Source organism: Toxotes jaculatrix, chromosome 5, assembly GCF_017976425.1.
Source record: "Toxotes jaculatrix isolate fToxJac2 chromosome 5, fToxJac2.pri, whole genome shotgun sequence".
Taxonomy (NCBI): Eukaryota; Metazoa; Chordata; class Actinopteri; family Toxotidae; genus Toxotes; species Toxotes jaculatrix.
The window spans coordinates 15,343,816-15,363,907 of record NC_054398.1 but is presented as its reverse complement, the minus strand read 5'-3'; the positions used below and the strand labels follow the sequence as shown (position 1 = coordinate 15,363,907).

The following is a 20,092-nucleotide window of genomic DNA, read 5'->3' as shown; positions in this document are numbered from 1 at the left end:
TGTGGGTCTATTCATTTCTGCATTCTTATTAGGTCTTTGTATGACATTTTGTCAGTGCAGGCCCCCTATTCTCAAATGTTCGAGTACTTCAGAGGTGACCTAGCTGTCTCTCCTGCTGGCTCTCTACCAAGCTAATCATGTGACGGCACAGCACACTTCCCAGTCTTTCTCCCAGTATGGTAACCTTCCCCTTCTAAAATTAGAGGGCCCTCTGCTGAGACATTTTGGAATGTAACTCTCCTGTACCAATCCTGCAGACGATTTGGGATCTCAGTAAATTTCACCATGTCTGTTTATTCGAGCTATCTCCTTCTCCACCTTAAGGAGAAGCATTTAGGCTGTTCTAATCATAAAATGAATCCTGTGAGGTTATGATTTTTTAAAACAATATCTGGAGTTTGAAAGACGTGGACATTTACCAGTAGTCAACACATGATGCCACCGATTTGTATGGTGTAAGTTTGAAATGTAAGGTCCTTCTGCAGTTTTTGTGTAGAATCACACAAAATCTTCAAACCTACTCGCAGAACCAGTGAGCCAAACCATTTCTACAGTGTGTGTGGGAGTACTGCGCTTGTGAGGGAAGGAATCGAGAGCATACATTTAATGTATGAACACCGGTGGTGGTAGACAGTGACTACCACCACTGCGATCACCGTGACATGAGAAGCTCAGGCTTCACCTTTCCCCGGACTCTGTGTTGTCTAGACCGGTATAAAGAGTCATTAGTGCAGTGCGAGGTTTTGACCCCGATGCTGTTTCGTTCCCTCCTCTGGGTCTGTGTGACGTAAAACTCAGCGTGTCCCGCTGGGGAGGGGGGGAGAAGGGCGGTGCTGCCGCTGCTGCTCACTATATTGCAGGGAGCCTCGGAGCGGTCTGCCCTCGCTTTCCTCTCAGTTTCGTCGAGTGACAACCGCAAAGCGACTCGGGCCGGGGAGACATGGCTGGATATTTGAAAGTCCTCAGCTCTCTTTCGAGGTCTGCCGGTGCTGCTTTTTCCAGAAACCCCGCGGTGCTTGCGCCGGCTGCAAACTGCCAGACTTTGCAACAAAGAAACTGTGAGTGCAGAGAGAGAGATAACCGGGGTCATCCTCAGCATCATGATGTTGACGGTTAACCGCTTCCTTTGTGTTAAGATGGCGCTTTTTTACATGTAGCTCGGGTTACATTTGACAAACTAATGTCATATCAGCCCAGTAAGAAAGCGACAAAATCAACCATCCGTTAGAAACCGGTGGCGCCGAGCTAACGCAGCCATGCTAGCCACACTGCGTTTGCTGCTAGCCAACCGGGATGCTGTTAATAGCGTTAATCGTTTTCTGAGTATAGGGGCAACGATGCTCCAAACGCTTCCCAGTGTCTTAATGGTTATTGCACGGTTGATTGAGCGCAGGTTGTTTAAACAGTGAGGCGACTGTAAACGTCGAGAGAAATAAAGGCCGAGACGGTGAATCGACGAGCCGAGGAGAGCTGTCTTTGTCTTCCCCATCCAAAGTTTGAGGAACAGTTGATGGCAATGTGAAGATATGCGGTTAGAGAAATGAATGAAACATTGACTGTCTAAAGCCCGCCTACAAAATAAGAGTGAGTGGTCAAGTTTACATACCGGTTTCCCCTTGAAAACGGGGGGGGGGGGGGGATAATTTAAGGAGAAAAAGTGCAGTGCAAAAAGAAAAAAAAAACTGGCAGCAGATGAATCAAACGAATCTTCCCATTTTGAGCTGTGTGCGGAAATTTCATCGCTCGTCACGTAATGACTGCCATTAAAATCAAGTCAGATCAGCTGTCTAAATCGAAAATGATGAGCTGATCTCCAGCCATCGGGTTATTAGTGCGACGCTGACTTGAAAAACTTTTGCCAAGGTCAGCCACCGCATACGAGACTCCGCTATAGAGAGCAATGGCTGCCGCTGCCCTGCTCTGTCTGTCCTACATAGTGTTTTCCATCTGGGTTGCATCCAGTGCGCTGCTTAGAGCTGCTTATTTTACTGCATCTGACCCTAGCATTTAACTGTAAAACACCGTGTGGCTTGTTACTTTTATGGCGGCTCTTAAGGTTAACAAATTTGACTTTGTCTTTTTCTTTTTTTAAACCAGTGCCAGGAGACCAACCACAATTTGCATTTTGTGTCTGTGATTTGGAGCAGTGATCTATTTTTATCACTTGGGCTCTGCAGACATTTATAACATTTCCTACAGCAGGAATTGGAAACTCTGTGAACTCTGGTGTACGAAGTCACCATGCCAACCAAACTAGCACCACAAGTTAGTGTTGATAAAGCAGTGGGTCAGATGAAGGGCACCTTGGCTCATGATGTGGCAGAAAGAACATGTCATTTGAGCTTTGTAATGTAAATAGCTGTCAGTGGTGAATGATAGTGAGGTGCACTGTTCCTAAATGCAAATGAGCATTGACCTATGGCATCATTGTCAGTCATTGCAGCCATAAGTTGCATTATCTCTCCTAGCCCCCCTTTGCTGAAAGGGTTTAAGGCTTGTCTGTCTGTGTTGAAAGTTAACCACAGAGGACACACAGCCAAAGGTTATTCCAGTCATCTTGTCAAGGCTTACATTGTTTTAAATTACCTGTCACTACTTGCCCCTAATGTATGGTGCATAGGTAATGCTGAGAACATAATAAAGACCTTGGTATCCAATCCTCCCAGTGCGGTTTTAAAATTAGTTGTAAATACCCTGTGTTACAGACAGGGTATTTAAAACCTCTAAATACTGAAAGTTGGCACCGAATGCCAGGTCAGATTGTGAGTGTTGTTTACTTATTCTTTCATCAGATATGTACTGAGTTTAAACAACAATTTTATTGATATTGTGCTACATTTAGGTGATTTGTTGTACAGCTGATTAAGTTATGACATTAAACCAAGAGCGAGGCATCTGGGAAGTATGATTATTAGAAACATTCAATAAAGGTTTTTGTGGAGTAATGTGTAATATGCTCAGAGTATAAAAAAGTATATTTTTTTGGAGTCACCACTGAACTCAGGCATCACATTGCCACCACTATAAAAACATTTTGAACAATGTCCAGTCTGGACTAAATGTAATTATTTGTTTTCTGTGTTTTCCATTTGCTGGTTTGCTGGTTGCTGGTTGTTTAGTGTATAGTTTTAAATGGAGACAGCTCCTGTCAAAGGACCCTTGCAAAGCTATGGATTGTAATATGATCTCCAGTGCAATGCCTCAAATCTACCATATGATATGCGGTTGGCTGTATATTTCTGCTACGTCTGGCTTCGTCTCAAGCTGCTGGTGGGATAGGAAAAAAAAATCTTGCAGACATATCCTCAGTGCATGTGCAAATGATGTGGCAGGCAAGCCCACATGACTTTGTTTCAGCTCGCCCTTCAGCGTCCAGTTTGTTGATACACTCCAAAGTTGCATAACCTACTCAGCTAGCTCCTGTGCTCCCCTCCCCCCTGCACTGTGATAGTAGAGCCGTGTTTTAGCGGATTTAGGTTAGACAAGTCAAATTATGCCAAATGGTAGATTTGAATGATTTACCCATGATGCACTATGGTACGGACTCAGCTGTTCCTATAGCAGATAGAGAAGAACAAAATCTTACTATATTTACAAAAATCCAGTTCATCATGTCTGCTCATGAAATGCTAAAATTTTAATTGTCCTTAATAACGCTTATTAATATTAATATTTCTTCTTCCAGCCTTTGTCGTAAACAGTACGAGCAGTACCAGATTTGTTTTCATTCCTTAGTACATGTTGATAGGGCAGCAGCTAATGATTATTTTGATTATTGATTGAATCTGCCAACTGCTTTCTTGATCAACCATTTGGTTTATAAATTAGTGAGAAATTCACATCAAAACGTTCTAAAGCCCAATGTTATGTCTTCGAATTGTTTGTCCAACCAACATACAAACCCCAAAGATATCCAGTTTACCTTTGATTTCACAAAGAGAAGCAGGACATGCTTACATCAGATTAGATGTAACTTTAGAATATTTGATAGTTTCGCTTGACAAATGACTTAAAGGATTAATCAGTTATCAAAATAGTTGATTTTCATTTTTCTGTTAGTCTTCTAGTCAATTCATTAATCATTTTAGCTCTATTGAAAGAATGTCTTTACAAGTTGTGGTTAACATGTAATTAGGGACAGTGGTTTGTGGTTTCCATTCTCTGTTGTAAATTCAGTCATCTCAGAGAATGAAAGTAAAATAAAGCTGTTGACAAAATGATTTTCACAGTTTCCTCTCTCGCGTGATCTATTGTGCCAAAATGACAAATTCTCAAAGTAAGGTCCACATGGTGACTGACATGGTCAGTGAAGGAGCATGTAATCCCTCGCATATACCAAAGCCTAATCGATAGTGAGAGAGGTCACCAGCCTAAAATGTTAAAAAAAACATTTATGTTTGACTGTTAGGACTGTTATTCCTTTCTGCCTGCTTTATGCTATTGCGTAACATAATTGTAACATAAAGGTCACATCTTCGTCTTTCCTATGAGGTTATTTTCAGTGCTTCATGGTCACCGTGCATCTGTAATCTGCAGGGCTCATGTGTCATGTTTGAAGCATGGGAACAGAGTACAAGCTGTTTTGACAGGTGCTACCAAGGCTTCATAATCCGTACTAGGTCAAACATCTTCACAAACCCACGTGGATATTTGATTTTTATTAAATTGATATAAAAGCCTTGTCTATAAGGAGAACCAGGCACCTTATGTTGACTTGTGTTATTGTGGGAAGGATTTGGTAGCAGTGGGGGGCAGCATTAACTTGGCTGGGAAATCTAAGAGTCACTTGATCCTCTGCACCTCCCCCTGTACTTTTCTATTCACTGAAATGATCCTGCTGGCAGGACACACACTGAGCAGAGTGAGAGCAGATATGATTAGAGGAACTTATCTACGCTGATGCAGTTGGAAAGCAAAGAAGTTGAGTGACCATTCTCCCAAAAGTCGTTATTGGCAAATAAAGCACACTTTGAGTTAAATAAAGTTTAGATGTGTTGAAGAGCACTAACGTAGGAAAGTGGTTTTGTTTTTAAACCTAGTAATGCGTGAGTTTTAAGAAAGTGTTTTGTGTTCTATAACTAATATTTATGGTTTTTGGAGTTAAACCGTTGACTGTACATAAAGAGTAACAATAACAATCATCTTGGCAAAGATGCAGCTATAGACCATGAATTGTTATTTTTGGATTTGCCAATTGTAGCTTATAATTAGGGTTGCAGCTACAGATTAAGATTACACTGTTGAGTTTTTGGCAACTCGTCCTTCTCTAAAGCAGTGCTTTAGTAAGTGGGTCCTAATTTGTTTGGATCACATGCATTCACACAAGCGCTCAGGAGTGCAGTATTTTCCTTCCAGATTCAGGCTGCTAGCTGAAAAATACGATAGAATTTTTTAAATGTTGCAATTGTTTTTATAAGGGCAAAATATATATATTTAACATGCTTATAAGACATACATAATGCATTTGGGTTAGAGACACTGAATGTAAACTGTTTGTTTACAAGAACACTACACAAGCTACTTTTTAAATAATTTATCTGTTCATATACTGCATATGGATCTAGTATTTTTCAGTTCACAGCTTAAATATTTAGTCTGTAAAATCCGAGTAAGACCAAATGCCCAGCATATCCCACCAGATCCCAAAAATGTTTACTTTTTGCTCACTGGCAGTTGGGTATATAAATCTCTTGTTAGCACCAGGTATAAGAGTTATAAGATTGTCTTGATATTAACATGGAAAGTAATAGCAATAAGTCCTGAGTGGAGCTGAAATAAGTGGCTGATTACTTGATAAGCTGATCTAAAGAAAATTTATCTGCAAAAGTTTTGATAATTAATCACTTCAGGCTTTGCTCAAGCAAAAAAATGTCAAACATTTTCTGGTTTCACCTTCTAACATTGGAGTATTTGCTGTTTATTTCTTTGGCACTTCTTTGCACAGTCAATTTCGAAAATAATAGGTAGATTAATCAATAATGTGCATTATTGTTTGTTGCAGCCTTATTCATGGGGGGCAGATATTATCTTGCAAAAGGAAGCAGGAAGCAGAAAACACTTCCTGTCCTCTGCAGGTTCTTTCTTTTTTCCACCAATCAGTGTAGTTTCCTGTGTTTAGGATTGTTGCTCATCCCTCTGTAACCCTAAAATAAATAAGCATTTTGTTGTGAATGAAAAGCCAGTGACACTTGAACCTTTTGGTATGTGTGATTGACAGATGCCGACAAACGCATCAAAGTGGCCCAGCCGGTGGTGGAGATGGACGGAGACGAGATGACCAGGATCATTTGGGAGTTCATTAAAGAAAAGGTGATATAGTGGTTCTGAAGGGTAAAGCACACAAATACTGGCGTGACTTTCAGAGGAGAGCAGGCTCATGCTGTCTGACTTGCTTTTTTTTTTTTTTTTTTTTTTTTTACATCACAGGGTGACACGTGGTTGTGAGGGGAGGGTTATGTGGAAGATTATGTATGTATGATGTGGGGGGAGGGGCCTTTGTGATGTTTCATTCAGTCACTGGCTGGTTGCCTCTAGGAGAGAGCAGATGGTGTGTTGGCTCAGGAAGAAAACGTGGAGAGGCATGAGATAAAATCCCTCAATGTTTTCTGATGTTTGATAATGACTTATAGTGTCCTGTTAGCAATCCCAGTCATCCCAGAATGCATTGCATGATGGTTTTTTTTTTTTATTTTTTTTTTTTTATTTAGTATCTCAGGAAAAAAGACAGAAAATAGCTTTTCTAGATGGCAAAACAGCGTACTTCTAAAATCAAATTGTAGATGATAATTCTTGATTTGTGTTGTTTTGTTTGTCTTTTTAGCTCATCCTTTCCAATGTTGATGTTGAGCTGAAGTATTTTGACCTGGGTCTGCCGTACCGTGACCAGACTGATGACCAGGTCACCATCGACTCTGCCCTGGCTACTAAGAAGTACCATGTGGCGGTTAAATGTGCCACCATCACACCCGACGAAGCCAGAGTGGAAGGTTGGTTTTGCATTTCAAGATTCAGAGCAGTGTAGACTTGCTCCCTTGCCTTGCTGCCAGAAAGATTTTAATATTTACCTCCAGTCAAAAGTTTTGGAATACAGGGCAGAGGACAACACAAAGTATATTTGTATAAAAGTGGATGCCTGCATTGTGTAAATACTCACAACTGGTTGAACTTTAATAGAGCTCTTTTAAGTTCTGAAATACAAACAGACTGAAGTAGTATGGTTTTAACAGCTAGAGAAAATCTGCTGTTTCAGTGGAGAAAATACATACAAGCACAATAAAAAGTTAAGGGAGCATGGCTGGTTAGACAGTTTGCTTTACAACACTAATTAAGGCATGACCAAAAAAACGCCCAGCCTAGGTAAGAAACCGACTGTTTTAGAAACACAGACTGTCACAAAATAAAATGTAAATCATCTCCCATTTCACTTACTGCATAACTCTTTGCATTGCAACTCCAATTAATTGATTTTTTTTTTATGCACTGATATTTTAGTCCAATGCCCCTTTTCCATGTGCAAGCCGTGTGTCAGCCACAGTATTTACAGTGCGCTAGCTGCAGATTTATGTTGCAGTGTTGAAATGTAAGGTAATCAAAAACATTTGACTGGCAGTGCACCGCACAGATGAAGTGGTGTCTGTGTTGTTTGGTGCTCCATGGCATGTTTCTTAAAGTAATCAAGTAATTTCTATGTTTCTTCCATATAGAGTTTAGCCTGAAGAAGATGTGGAAGAGCCCCAATGGAACCATCAGGAACATCCTGGGCGGCACCGTCTTCCGTGAACCAATCATCTGCAAGAACATTCCCAGGCTTGTACCCGGCTGGACACAGCCCATCACCATTGGCAGACACGCCTTTGGTGATCAGGTGAGTCTCCTCAAAATGCTCTCAAGAAAATGTAGTTTGTTAGGATGTTTTCTTTTCCTTTGATATCAAATTTATTTAATGTTGCTGTGTTTCTCCTACAGTACAGAGCTACAGACTTTGTTGTGAACCAGCCCGGCAAATTCAAGATCATCTTCTCACCTGCTGATGGTAGTGCAAGCAAGGAATGGGAAGTCTATGACTTTCCTGCTGGCGGCTGTGGAATGGGCATGTACAACACAGATGAGGTGAGTGTGTACTTAAAGGATGAGGCTGGAGATACTCAAATTTTTTATTGTCAACAAATCCCATAAAAAAGAAACCACTGCAGTGTGTTAGTCCTTCTCTGAATGCTTTTTGACTACCCCACCGCGCCTGTGGCTCCCACCTCAAGTCCATTTGTTCCTGCTGAGGATGCATTTCTTGAAAGTGTGAATTTATTGAGGACTGTTTGCTGCCATTGATTTTGTGCACTAGTGAATACTTACAGGACAATGTTTGTACGATCAACTCCAAATAACCTGTTGTTATCATAAAAGAGGAACATGCCTCCCAGCACAGTTGTGTGGTTCACTGATGTGTTTTTAATAGCTTTTGGACAACAATGGAGCTCTATGGCCCAAAGAAATGAGCCACATAAAGATTTGGCTGCACAGAAAATGTTTGTTAGTAGGATCAGTTAATCTTTGGTTTTGGTATTTTAATGGGATTTGTCGACAATAAGAAATGACTTCGCTTTTAAGTTTTTAACACTTTAACACAAAAGATTCCCCTCTGCTCTATAAGAGTGTTGAAGGACTGCTGTTGTGTCCTGAAAGCCACTCTTGGGTAAAAGACTACAAAGTCCCAGATTTTTGAGTAAGATGCTGGTCAGATTGAAATGTACTACTAAGGAAGTGCCGTAGGTGTAGGCTTCAGAAAGTGTGTCGGCCTTTTCTTTGTATTTGTTGCCTAAAAATATTCATAAGAAAACTTTGAATGTCAGAATGTTTAATTCTGACATTCATTTGGGTCGTTGGTACTAATGCAGTTGTCTCTCACACAGCTGTGAAACCACAATACCTAACCTGGTACTGCTGTCGAATTCTGCTTAGTGCTTTTTGTAAAATTGACACAACAGTCGTTGCAGTAGACTAACCTTTTTCAGCCCGCTTAGCTACCGTTTTGTTTGCCTTCATCCGAGCGGGTCTGTTTGATTTAACAACATCAGAGGTCGTAGTAGATGACTCTCAACTTGTTAAGGGGAAGGTTGTTAACCTCTGTACTACTGATAAAACCCACAGCAGTCATGAACTGTTTGTATTTTTCTTCCAACAGTCTATCACAGGCTTTGCACACAGCTGCTTCCAGTATGCTATTGCCAAAAAGTGGCCCCTGTACATGAGCACAAAGAACACCATTCTTAAAGCCTACGATGGCAGATTTAAAGACATCTTCCAGGATATCTTTGAAAAGTGAGTGTCCTTTGTCTTTGTGTTTGATTGGTCCTCATTTTGACTGTGCAAATAAACTGTTCAGTGTCATTGGTAAAACACACTAGTAATATTAAATTAAACAAAACCTTTTTTGATTATTTCAGTGTACTGTGCATGAAGATATTGATTTCTATAGTTAGGTTTGGTGCAGCATTATAGAAAATTAAGCCATTTTTTCAGTTAAATATTGTAAAAAAAGAAAAAAAGGGCTTTGATTTATTGTGGTGTTTGTTTTCTACAGGAACTACAAGCCTGAGTTTGACAAACTGAAGATCTGGTATGAGCACAGGCTTATTGATGATATGGTCGCCCAGGTGCTCAAGTCTTCTGGAGCCTTTGTGTGGGCTTGCAAGAACTACGACGGAGATGTTCAGTCTGATATCCTTGCACAGGGTGAGATATTTGGAAAACACTTCTGCCCCCTCTTTGGAAATACTGAAACCTGAAGTGTTTGAGACGCTTGCCAATTTTTTTGAGCAGCTGTGGGTTGTGCTAAAGCAGGGGATTTTTTTTGTTTCCCGTTTTAGGTTTTGGTTCTCTGGGACTGATGACATCAGTTCTTGTGTGCCCTGACGGCAAGACTATTGAGGCTGAGGCTGCCCACGGCACTGTGACCAGGCACTATCGCGAGCATCAGAAGGTTAGTAACCATCACAGTTTTGTCAGTCCTGTATTTGAAAGCATTTCAGCTGGGCAATGAAACAGAAAATGTGAGAAGCCAAATTGTGGCCTCGCAAAAAGACTGTGTGCAGTCTGTGGAGTTATACTGCCACTGTGTGGTGAAAATTGAGAATGACAAGTAAGCATAGATGGCTAAAACCACTATATAATTGATGCTCTGCATTCATGATAATTTGAAAGAATACCTGTCCTGTAGTTTAAACGTGAATATTATTCTGAACTGTACTTTCAGGGAAGGCCGACCAGCACCAACCCCATTGCCAGCATTTTTGCCTGGACCAGAGGCCTGGAGCATCGTGGCAAACTCGATGGCAATCCCGACCTTATTAAGTAAGAGATGGATAATATTGTAGCAGGCGTACTGACCCTTGGATGAGACATGGCTTTTCTAAATGTCTTTTATTTATCTGCAGGTTTTCCCAGACACTGGAGAAAGTGTGCGTCGAGACTGTTGAGAGCGGTACAATGACCAAGGACCTCGCAGGCTGCATCCACGGCCTGTCCAAGTAAGTTTATTTCCGAGATAATGCTTTAGTTTTACACTGCAGTTGTTCATGTAGTGATAACTACTCTAACACATTACTTACAAAGATGATGTTATACATTTATTAGCCATTTTATTAGATGCACTTAGTTTTTGCACCACTTAGTTTTGTCTCCAGATCAGCATGAGTTTATCATGGATTCAGCAGCATGTTGGAAATGTCTGCTAGGTTTCTTTGTCCACACAGTTTCATGCAGCCTGTCCATGAAAGCACACCCTTCAGTTTGAACTGAGTCATCGGTGCATCAAATAACAAACTTAAATGTCTTGGGGTTCTGCATGGTTACATAAACAACATGTTTTACCTGGGAGGTTTCTGAAGGAAGGGTCTGGCCCCAGAGACCACAAAAAAAAAATAAAAGAGTGGAGAGCTCTTGGGTACCTGTGTGGTATCACACCTAAGAAAAAAAAAAGAATATAAAGTATCAGTGGAAATATTGTTGATATAAGGTTCCTGTTTGCACTGGATATGTATGCAAATATTTGATATACTAAATTTAGGAAGCTATTAGAAACATTGTAGGTCCAATATTTCATTTGATCTTTGACAGGTAATTAGATCAAAAAGCAAAAATACCAAACATAACTATAATTTCTGCCTTTTAAATGAGGATTGAGGATGTGCTTCAGTTGTAAATTGAAAATCTTTGTGTTTTGGACTGACAAAACAAGAAATTTAAGATGTCTCCTTGGCTTCTGAGATGGTAATTTTTCACTATTGCCTGACATTTTATAAACCAAATGAGTTGATTATCTGCAGATTTCTCAGTAATGCAAATAATTATTAGTTGCAAGCCTAATTTTTAATTAAACCACCACCATCAGTCTGAAACACTTGCATAAGACAGGGTGTTTCTTACTCTGATCCTGATCTGCCAGCATATAATACTGGTTGGGAACTTAAAACCGTGTCCCAAACATGCCCTCGTCCTTGAGCATGTTTGAGAAATTTTACACCTCTCCCACAGAAGTAGTATTAGTATGTTTGTTTGTGAGACAAATATCTTAAATTGCAAACATTAGCGATTTCACGGAATTTTGTTGGAACCTGAGGCCGCGGACGGAGAAAAGAATTGATTAGTTTTTTGTTGCAGATCAAAATGTGGATCCAGCAGATTTTTAAAGGATTCTTAATATCATGAAATAAGAATGCATTTTTGCTGATTTTCAAATGAACAAGTGCACATGAATGAAGAAGAACAAAAGGCACACGTATGTCCACCTAGATCCAGGTACAGAGGAAAGATTTATTATTTTTTTTAAAACATTTTATTAAACCCTTACTTAAGGGTTGGGTAGCCCTGGTGGAGGTACTGTATGTTCTGTCTTGTTCACCAACTTGTTTCTGCACGACTGGTGTCTGCACTAGATTATCTGTTAGTTGCACTGTTCCCATCTTTTTAAGCATTTTTCATCTGTTAGGCAATGCAGCTCACACATCTGCCTATGATTGGATATTATTTTTCTCACTTGAAGGCACTGTTCTCTGGAAACTAGAGACATGTACACATCTGTTAGTTTTTTTTTTTTTTCAAGTAATACAACTGTCTAGTTGTATCAAGTCATACTGTGCTTAACAAAGATGCTAATATGCATCTTGCAAATGCTAATGTTTTAGTAATAATAATAATGCTTTTATTAACCTTAATAATAATAATAAATATTACTCATTGTATTGCTATTACTGTCTGTTTTGTGGACTTGGTTCTTAAGATGTAGCACTAAAATTTTGGATCCGCTCTCTCTTGTCTTGCCTTCTCAGTGTCAAGCTGAATGAGCACTACGTCAATACTACAGACTTCCTTGACGCCATCAAGACAAATCTGGATAAAGCCCTCGGCAAGTGAAGGACTTGAAAGAATCTACCTAGCCTGGAGATGGCAATGTCACTCTTCTGTTTTTGTACCTCATTTTTAACTTAAAAAGGTCAATAAGTCCACTCGCATTTTGTCTGAAGGAAAAAAAATATACTGTCTATAGGATTATATAGTGTTCTACTAGGTTATTAAACAGTTGAGAGATGTCCTTCCACCTGACACCTCCCTTACAGTCTGTCCCCTTATTTGCAAGGTTTTATTTTTGTAATGTGAAGTACTGTATTCAATACTGTGTAATGCCTTGGGCAGGACTGAAGCCTGTGTCAAACATATTTGCCAATAAATCCCTTGTTTGACCCACTATTGGTATTTTTGTCTTTGAACAAACAATAAAAGCTCAACCATTTTTTAAAGGTAAATAAATTTATTATCTTACAGTATTGTCTGGTACACAACATTGTACATACATTTCTATCCACATTATCTCCACACTAATGTCTAATACAGAAAGCCATTGAAGCTGAACATCTTCCCCTTTGTATCATCACTAAAACAGTGATGGAGTAAACACAGAAGCTGAAAAAACGCACAAAAATGAGCATTTTTTACTTTAAATGCGCTATATCAACATCGCAAATGGATACCTTGTTTGCAGGTTACAAGTTTGAAAAGCTAAGCACTGGGGAAACTGAATATATTGAGCATTTCCCAAATCATTTTCCACGAGGTCCATGGCCCTGTCACATGTTGGGAGGTTGTCGTTCATCACTTGAGACCAGTGTACAGCATGATGGATGGCACGCTCTCGCAGACACACTGGGGCACTTAATATTTCTGTCCGAGTTTTTTGGGACAATTCTTGTTGAGATTCATCCATTTAAAAAAAAAAAAAAAACAGACCTGCAATGTGAATGCAGGGTTTGCATTGCTTTTGAAAAATGCTGCAGTCTTGTCTCATGAAGGCCTGGATGGGAGGAAAATGGTGAGGTCTGTTGAGAGAAGCTGTACCATAGTCTGTTCTCTGTGGTAATCTTTTGAAGAGATCTACAGATGGGTGGGAGGGGGACCTGAATGTAATTTCATGAGGTCTTCGACTGGACCCCAAGAAATCCAATGTCCCAATGTCTACACGACATCAAGAAAAAGAGACCGATGTTGCCCGTAGCTGCAAGATTTGATCCAATTCTTTGGTAAAGGGGTCCTACCATTAAAAAGGTATTTTGATTTTCTTTTCATTAGTATCTTAAAACATTCCACGGAAACAATTACATTCATAAACTAGAGATCAATACAGGGTGATGCTTGTTAATGCAGAAACCTAGAAAGTAGACACAGTGGTCCTCAGTGCAACGCACTGGTTGCAGTACCAGCCAACATACAAGAGGACTGATACATTCTGTACAGTAATATACAATAAAACACAGATTGCAAATCCAAATGGAATTTAAGTCATTTGCAGACCTCAAATTTAATTTATCACAGTATAAATCAAAGTGAATTCTTAACCTCTGCAACTTGAAAAGCTTTGGCAAGTGAAAAGAGGAGTAACACTTGTTCCCTTCTTTGACCCTTCACATTAGTTTACCCCAGCATACTGAGAGAGACCGGGATTGTCTGAATGAGTAAGTGCACTATAACATCATCATATGCTTTTACGCTTGTAGCTAAAAATGTGCTTTTCCAAATTAGGCTCAGATGATGTTCCTGTTTTTAAACAACTGACAACATACACGCATTTATATAGATCTTTTTTTTTTTTTTTTTACCTAAATGCTCCTATTTTAGACAGTCCACCTTTCTCAAATATAATATATTTATTCAGTAGATCTGCAGTGTTTTAGAGATGAAAAATATGTAGTTAGATAAAAAGTATACATTTCCAAATTTTGTAGCATTATGAGTAATTCCAGTGCATATGAATGTGCAGTTTGCTGGGCTTCTTCATGCCCTTGAAGAACAACCCAAGCACTATGCCTTTAACAGCAACAAAACAAAACAAAACAGAAAAAAACCAATCCCTTTTTCATTAGTTCACACTTATATTCAATTTGGGGTCGTTTTAATAATTCATGCAGTGCTGAAGCGCCCTGTGCCCTTCCCATAGGTGCTGTAATACTCCATTTGAGATAGTTTAGCAATGTCTGGCGTGTTGGTGTTGTTAGCCCGGTTTTCTCTCTCGCTGAATTCAAAACTCTCCTCTTCATAGTCCTCCTGGCCTTCTGTGTCTTGGGGGGGCTCTGAAGAAGGAAACAAAGACACAAATAAGATCCCACTCTGTCCTCAGTAACACACACATACAGTGCTCTTCCTAAAGACACATGGCTTCATTGAGGACAGCCAGGAGATTGGCCCCCCACACACCCCCCACCCCCGCCTCAGTATCAGTCTCCACTGATAGAGACAGGCATGTCTAATCCAGGCACTGCTATATTTACTAAACACACAGGGAGGGAGTGACAGAGAAACATCAAAACACTTGGCCACTAGATTACAGTACATGCTGAGTCAAAGTGCATTAGGGACAGACTGAGTGACAATAATGCGACATGAAGCCCACTGAGCGGTCCCACTAGAAAACATATACACACATAACTCAAATCAAGAAGTTGCATATGTTTCAAAACAGAGAGTGTAATTAAGGACAACTGATGAAGCTACTCACCTTGTCCATCTATCGAGGTGTCCATGATGCCGTGTTTGACCTTCATGTGTCGGCTGAGGTTGCCCTTCAGGTTGAACTTGCTGGTGCAGTAAGGGCACTTGAAGGGCTTGCTGCCGGCGTGCAGATGCATGTGGCCGAGGAGGTTGTACATTCTGTTGAACGACTTTCCGCACACCTGAGACACAAGAGCGCAATAGTCAGTAACCCCTCCCCGCTCCGTCGCAATGGGACTCAGTTTGACTTCATGTAAAAGTCAGTTTGCTTCACTCACCTTGCATTTGAAAGGCTTGACCGGCAGGTGGACAATCATGTGCGTTTTAAGGGTCTGCTTCTGGACAAAGGTCTTGAAGCAGACGTGGCATTGGAAGGGCCTCACACTGGCATGGATCAACATGTGTCTCTTCAAGTTGGCAGACAGGGTGAACTCTCTGGAGCAGACGTCGCACTTGAATTCTTTCATACCCTGGGGAAACAAAAAAAGTGTTTGGGCCTTCTAATTAATTTGGCTAAATATATGGTTTAGAAGAAAATAAATAATGAGTCATAGGGAGAAAACACACAAGGAGCTTGCGTGTGTGCATGTGTTTGAGAATTTGCATTGTGGCTTTTGATCTAACTCGTGTAGATTACATTAGCCCCCCCAAGTGTTGAGAGATGGAGTGGAAAAAGTCTAACAAAGGAAAGAATAAACTTTTTCTTTTTTTTTGTTTCAATATTTATTTAACTTTTATTTTGATATCTGACAAAAGCAAATGCCATGAAAAGATTTTTTTTCCCTATAGAATAAAACAGACTATAAAATGAAATGGAGAGAAAGACCAGAATGATTGATCAGACAAAGGGAAGTAGCTCTGCGAATGACACACAACACAAAACACATGCAAGTAGGGGGTTGAGCCACACAAAAAAAAATCTCAAGGCCTTTGATGGTTATATTTACAAAGCAACTGGTTTTGGAAAAAGGCTGTGATGCAAGTGTACAATATACCACCCATTTTTTCCTATGAGGATTCATACAGAGGACTGAAAGAGGCTAAAATACTTTTTTTAAAATACTAAATACTATTTTCTTATGCTTGAATTTTATATTTTAAATAAGGGTCTAGCAATGTTGTATGGTTGCATGAGGCCTGTCCACTCTTGTTTTTGCCTTGATCACATATATTAGTAGACAAAGGTACATCATTGAGTTTCAGTACCTTGAGTGCGAGGGCGTGCGCTGCCAGTACCTTGTGAGTGAGAGCGTGTTGTCTGAGGTGGTGAATCTGGACAAACTCCATGCCGCACTCGGGGCAAACGTAGGGCCGGACGTTCTGGTGCTTCATCAAGTGGTTCTGTAGCTGGCTGCGGTAGGCGAAGGACTTGTGGCACTCTGTGCACTGGTACGTGGTGGGTCCCTGGTGGCTGGTCAGGTGGCGCTTCAGGTGCGCGTAGGTTGGGAACTCCAGACCACACTGGGTGCAGACGTGGCACTGACCGTTTTCGTGTTTGTTCTCGTGGGTCCTCAGCTCACTGGGGTAGGCAAAGCCACGGCCGCAGAAGCGACAGCTGTAGGGCTTGACATCTGAATGCTGCAGCATGTGCCTCTTCAGGTGGCTGGTCTGCGTGAAGGCCTTCTCACAAACGGTGCACTTGTGAGGTCGGGTTCCCTGGTGGGTGAGCAGGTGAGTCTGGAGGTGGCTCGGCTGCTTGAAGAGCTTTCCACAGTGTAGACATTCATGAGGCTTAATTCCATTATGGCCCAGGATATGAGTGACGAGGTTGTATTTGGATGTGTATGACTTCTCACACATGCGGCACTTCCAGCGTTTCAGACCCTCTCCCACATCAACGCAGTAAGACTCATCAATCTGTACGTTGATGTCCAGTCGGTCAATCTGCATTCTCCTTGCGAGACCCTCTGGATCTGACCACAGCATAGCCTGACCATTCTCCTCATATTCCCCTGGAAGGGACATGTCAGCAGACTCATAGGCCACCTCATTGGACTCATAATAGCGGTTCTCCAGAGGACTGCCGGTCTCTCCACTCGTCTTGAGGTTTAATGCTTCCTCCTCTTCTTCCTCCGCCACCACCAGCTCCTCTTCCTTCCTCTCTCTGTCTCTACCAGTGCTTTCTTCTTGTTCCTGTTCTGGTTGTCCATCTGTTTGTTGCCTGGGTGTATCTCTCACACATGACGCACAGTTTCCGCAGGCCTGCTCCTCTTTCAGAGACCCTTGTTGGGTGACTGGATCCTCTGACTTGCCAGGGCTACGCCTGCTGTTCATGTGAATGCAGGAAGGAGGAGTATCAGACTCAAGTCTTTCACCTTTAATCTGAGCCTGTGGAGTTGGTTCTTTGTGTGGGTGACCCTCTGATTCTTCATCATTCTTGGGCCTTTTGGTCCTCCCACGGGGCCCGGGCCGTCTTCTTTCACTGCAGTGGGGCTGGGGCTCCGGCTCCCCAGCAGGCTCGGCCAGGTAGTCCCCGTTGGCCCCAATCAGCTGGTCAGCATACTCATACTCCATTACCTCAGGTGGAGGAGGGGGGCATTCTCTGGGCTCACCAGTGTAAAAGCCATTAGGAGCAATGGTGGCCCCAAAGATTTCATTCTGGGAGATGAGGCCAAGAACAGCTGCCTGAGCCAGAGATAGCACCACCACAGGCTCCGTCTGAGTGCCCACATCCACTTGGCCCTCAGTCATCTTGGGGTAGGTTCGCACCAATCGGTTACTCTCCTCCTCCTGAAAGAAAACATACAACATAAGTCGGAAAAAAAAATAATTGCACGCAATAATATGTCTCTGTGTTTTTTTGTCTTTTATTATTCCGTTGTTACAAAACCCGCCTTACACAATGTTTCCTCATATAACCCTGTTTCCCCATTGTAGTCTCATACCGGCAACGTTCCTATTAATACAAACAAAAGGTTTTGTGTGAGCGAAACATTGAAATTGTCATGTTATTTAGTTTTGGAGATTCAGTGTCCCAGATTGACACCAGGACCTATACAGTCCTCTTTTCCAAGACTCCAGTACAGCATTAAGATAATGTTTTTCAGGGAAACTATGAAAGCTGCATTCGGACTACGCCTTGTTTCTTTGCTCTTAATCCACAGAACATTAGATTGAGAAGATAAGGCAGATTTGTGTTAGCACCCCGCTTCCTTCCTTGACAGGCTTTAGAATAATAAAGAACACAACAAGGGATGCAGGTCCAGCCAGGAAGTTGACTTCCGTGGACTGTCCTCAGCACTTCCTGTGGGGTCCCGGGGCAGCCTGGCTGACCAAAGTCAGCTCATCACTGGAGCTATCTGTCCCATTCATGAGGAGCAAAGCGTCTCAGCTTTACACTTAGACACTCTCGCCGTAGCCGACTTCATAATGCCTGCCACACTGGGCTCCCTTAACAAGATGATATATGCCGGCAGGCAGTCTCATATCCATAACAGACATTCGATTGAGCTTCGAGCTCATTCTGTATTCCAGACCGATGCATAAGACTCGCTAACATAATTGTATGGTTCGGAAGTGTTTCAGACCCACATGCACATGTTTACCCTGCCGCCTGTAAAAGCGGAACAGTGAAACTATGAGGAAGAAATTGTGGTATGACCAAACTGGCTCTCTGTGGCAATGGAGAAGCAAGTATTATAGGCCACTGGTTTCAGGTTATTTCTCAGCATAAACCTGAGTGGTACGGAAACGTATAGAGAGAAGCTCTGACCCCTGGTTTCTTTTCAGACTACACACTAGTCTTCAGTCTGTGCCACACAAGCAAGAGCTGCTTCCTTTCCTTGCAGAATACAAAGAGAAAAGAAAAGAGTGGATGGAGAAAAGGGAAAAAGGTAGAGGAGATAGTGATATTGCAGGAATAAAGGTGTGTGTGTGTGCATGTGTGTGAGTGTGTGAGTGTGTGTGTTGGGAGAGGGGAGTAGACCTGGATGCCCTGATAACCACGTCATTTATAATTACTGCTTTTAAAGTAGTCAGACAGAGACAGACTGTGTGTTTGTGAGAAAGAAAAGGAAAGAGACTGGGTGTGTATTTGAAAACGTGTGTATGTGCGTGTGTGTATGTGAGTGAGAGAAAAGAGAGGGAGGGAGGTATGGAGAGAAGGAGAAAGAGCTGTGGGCGGGGGAGGAGTGGAGGGAGGGAGCCGGAGAGAGAAATGAGATGGAGGGGCTGAAAGATAAAGAAAGAGGGGAGGAGAGGGAGGGGAGGGAAGGGGAACGAGAGATTGAGTGAGCATGTGAGAGGAGGGAAGAGAGAAAGGAAAAGGAGTGGGAGGGGGTGTGTGTGTGTGGGGGGGGGGGGGGGGCGGAGAGAGACAGAAAGACAGAGTGAGTGAGTGAGTGAGAGAGAAAGAGGGGAAGGAGGGAGGGAGGGAAGGAGGGGGAGCTGGAGAGAGAAGAAAAAAGCACAGCAAAATGAAAGGCTGACAAAATGAAAGAGAAAAAGACAAATGACAAGGAGACAGAGAAGGTAGGGTAGTAATTGCAAGAGTCCGTACTTTCACATTTAAAGTTGCAACTGAAAGACACCTAAGGACAAACAATTAGAGCAGTAGCAGAAAACGTGCGGCAGAAATAGAAACACAACTCTTTATCTTTTTTTAAAAGATGTTCCCACTGCGGTACTCATATGAATGTGAAAAGTAATCTGGCTTTCCCTCACGCTCACACACCGACAAGAGTGTAAATACCTCACTAACTAACTGCAAAGCAAGTAACCGCCGCCACCCCCCTAGCCCTTAGTGGCAACACATCTTTCTGCATCTATAGGTTACAAACTCACCACATTGTTCCTGGAGTGATGTTTGAGGTGTTTCAGGGATCTCATCCTTCAGGAGAAATGAGTGGAGTAAAAAAATCCACCTCCTATTTATATCTGTGGGAGAGTGGGGCGGTCCCACGGCTCATCCTCCTCCTACTGTTGCTGTTATCAGAACTGACTGTGCCTGCCCCCCTCCACCAGCCCTCCACCCCACCACACACACACACACACACACGCACACACACACACACACACAGCATCACCCCATTTCTTTCTCTTCCTCCCACCCTCTCCTTCC

The 20,092-nt window shown here is 41.9% G+C and overlaps 2 protein-coding genes across 2 annotated transcripts; one reads left to right on the top strand and one right to left on the bottom strand.

Moving 5' to 3' along the window:
• Nucleotides 1–862: 862 nt before the first annotated feature.
• idh2 (isocitrate dehydrogenase (NADP(+)) 2) lies at nucleotides 863–12,739 on the top strand. The gene is made up of 11 exons (XM_041037550.1): nucleotides 863–1,058; nucleotides 6,218–6,309; nucleotides 6,821–6,986; nucleotides 7,704–7,864; nucleotides 7,966–8,109; nucleotides 9,179–9,315; nucleotides 9,578–9,729; nucleotides 9,864–9,976; nucleotides 10,250–10,347; nucleotides 10,431–10,523; nucleotides 12,324–12,739. Exons 1-11 carry the CDS (start codon nucleotides 941–943, stop codon nucleotides 12,406–12,408), a joined length of 1,359 nt encoding a protein of 452 aa, XP_040893484.1. The 5' UTR covers nucleotides 863–940; the 3' UTR covers nucleotides 12,409–12,739.
• A 1,346-nt stretch (nucleotides 12,740–14,085) lies between these two features.
• znf710a (zinc finger protein 710a) lies at nucleotides 14,086–19,859 on the bottom strand. Its single transcript, XM_041037549.1, has 5 exons — nucleotides 19,816–19,859; nucleotides 16,240–17,763; nucleotides 15,312–15,503; nucleotides 15,041–15,215; nucleotides 14,086–14,615 (listed from the first exon to the last, which is right to left on the bottom strand). Exons 2-5 carry the CDS (start codon nucleotides 17,722–17,724, stop codon nucleotides 14,446–14,448), a joined length of 2,022 nt encoding a protein of 673 aa, XP_040893483.1. The 5' UTR covers nucleotides 17,725–17,763; nucleotides 19,816–19,859; the 3' UTR covers nucleotides 14,086–14,445.
• Between the last annotated feature and the right edge of the window lie 233 nt (nucleotides 19,860–20,092).

What these genes read in the sequence shown, in the direction of transcription:
- znf710a (XM_041037549.1), bottom strand. Translation starts at nt 17,724, where the DNA reads ATGACTGAGGGCCAAGTGGATGTGGGCACTCAGACGGAGCCTGTGGTG. An exon ending in CGCACGCCCTCGCACTCAAG is followed by an intron (nt 15,504 to 16,239) that starts GTACTGAAACTC and finishes TTGTTTCCCCAG; the next exon opens with GGTATGAAAGAATTCAAGTG. An exon ending in CACCTCGATAGATGGACAAG is followed by an intron (nt 14,616 to 15,040) that starts GTGAGTAGCTTC and finishes TTCCTTCTTCAG; the next exon opens with AGCCCCCCCAAGACACAGAA.
- idh2 (XM_041037550.1), top strand. Translation starts at nt 941, where the DNA reads ATGGCTGGATATTTGAAAGTCCTCAGCTCTCTTTCGAGGTCTGCCGGT. An exon ending in GACTTTGCAACAAAGAAACT is followed by an intron (nt 1,059 to 6,217) that starts GTGAGTGCAGAG and finishes TGTGATTGACAG; the next exon opens with ATGCCGACAAACGCATCAAA. An exon ending in CGACGAAGCCAGAGTGGAAG is followed by an intron (nt 6,987 to 7,703) that starts GTTGGTTTTGCA and finishes TCTTCCATATAG; the next exon opens with AGTTTAGCCTGAAGAAGATG.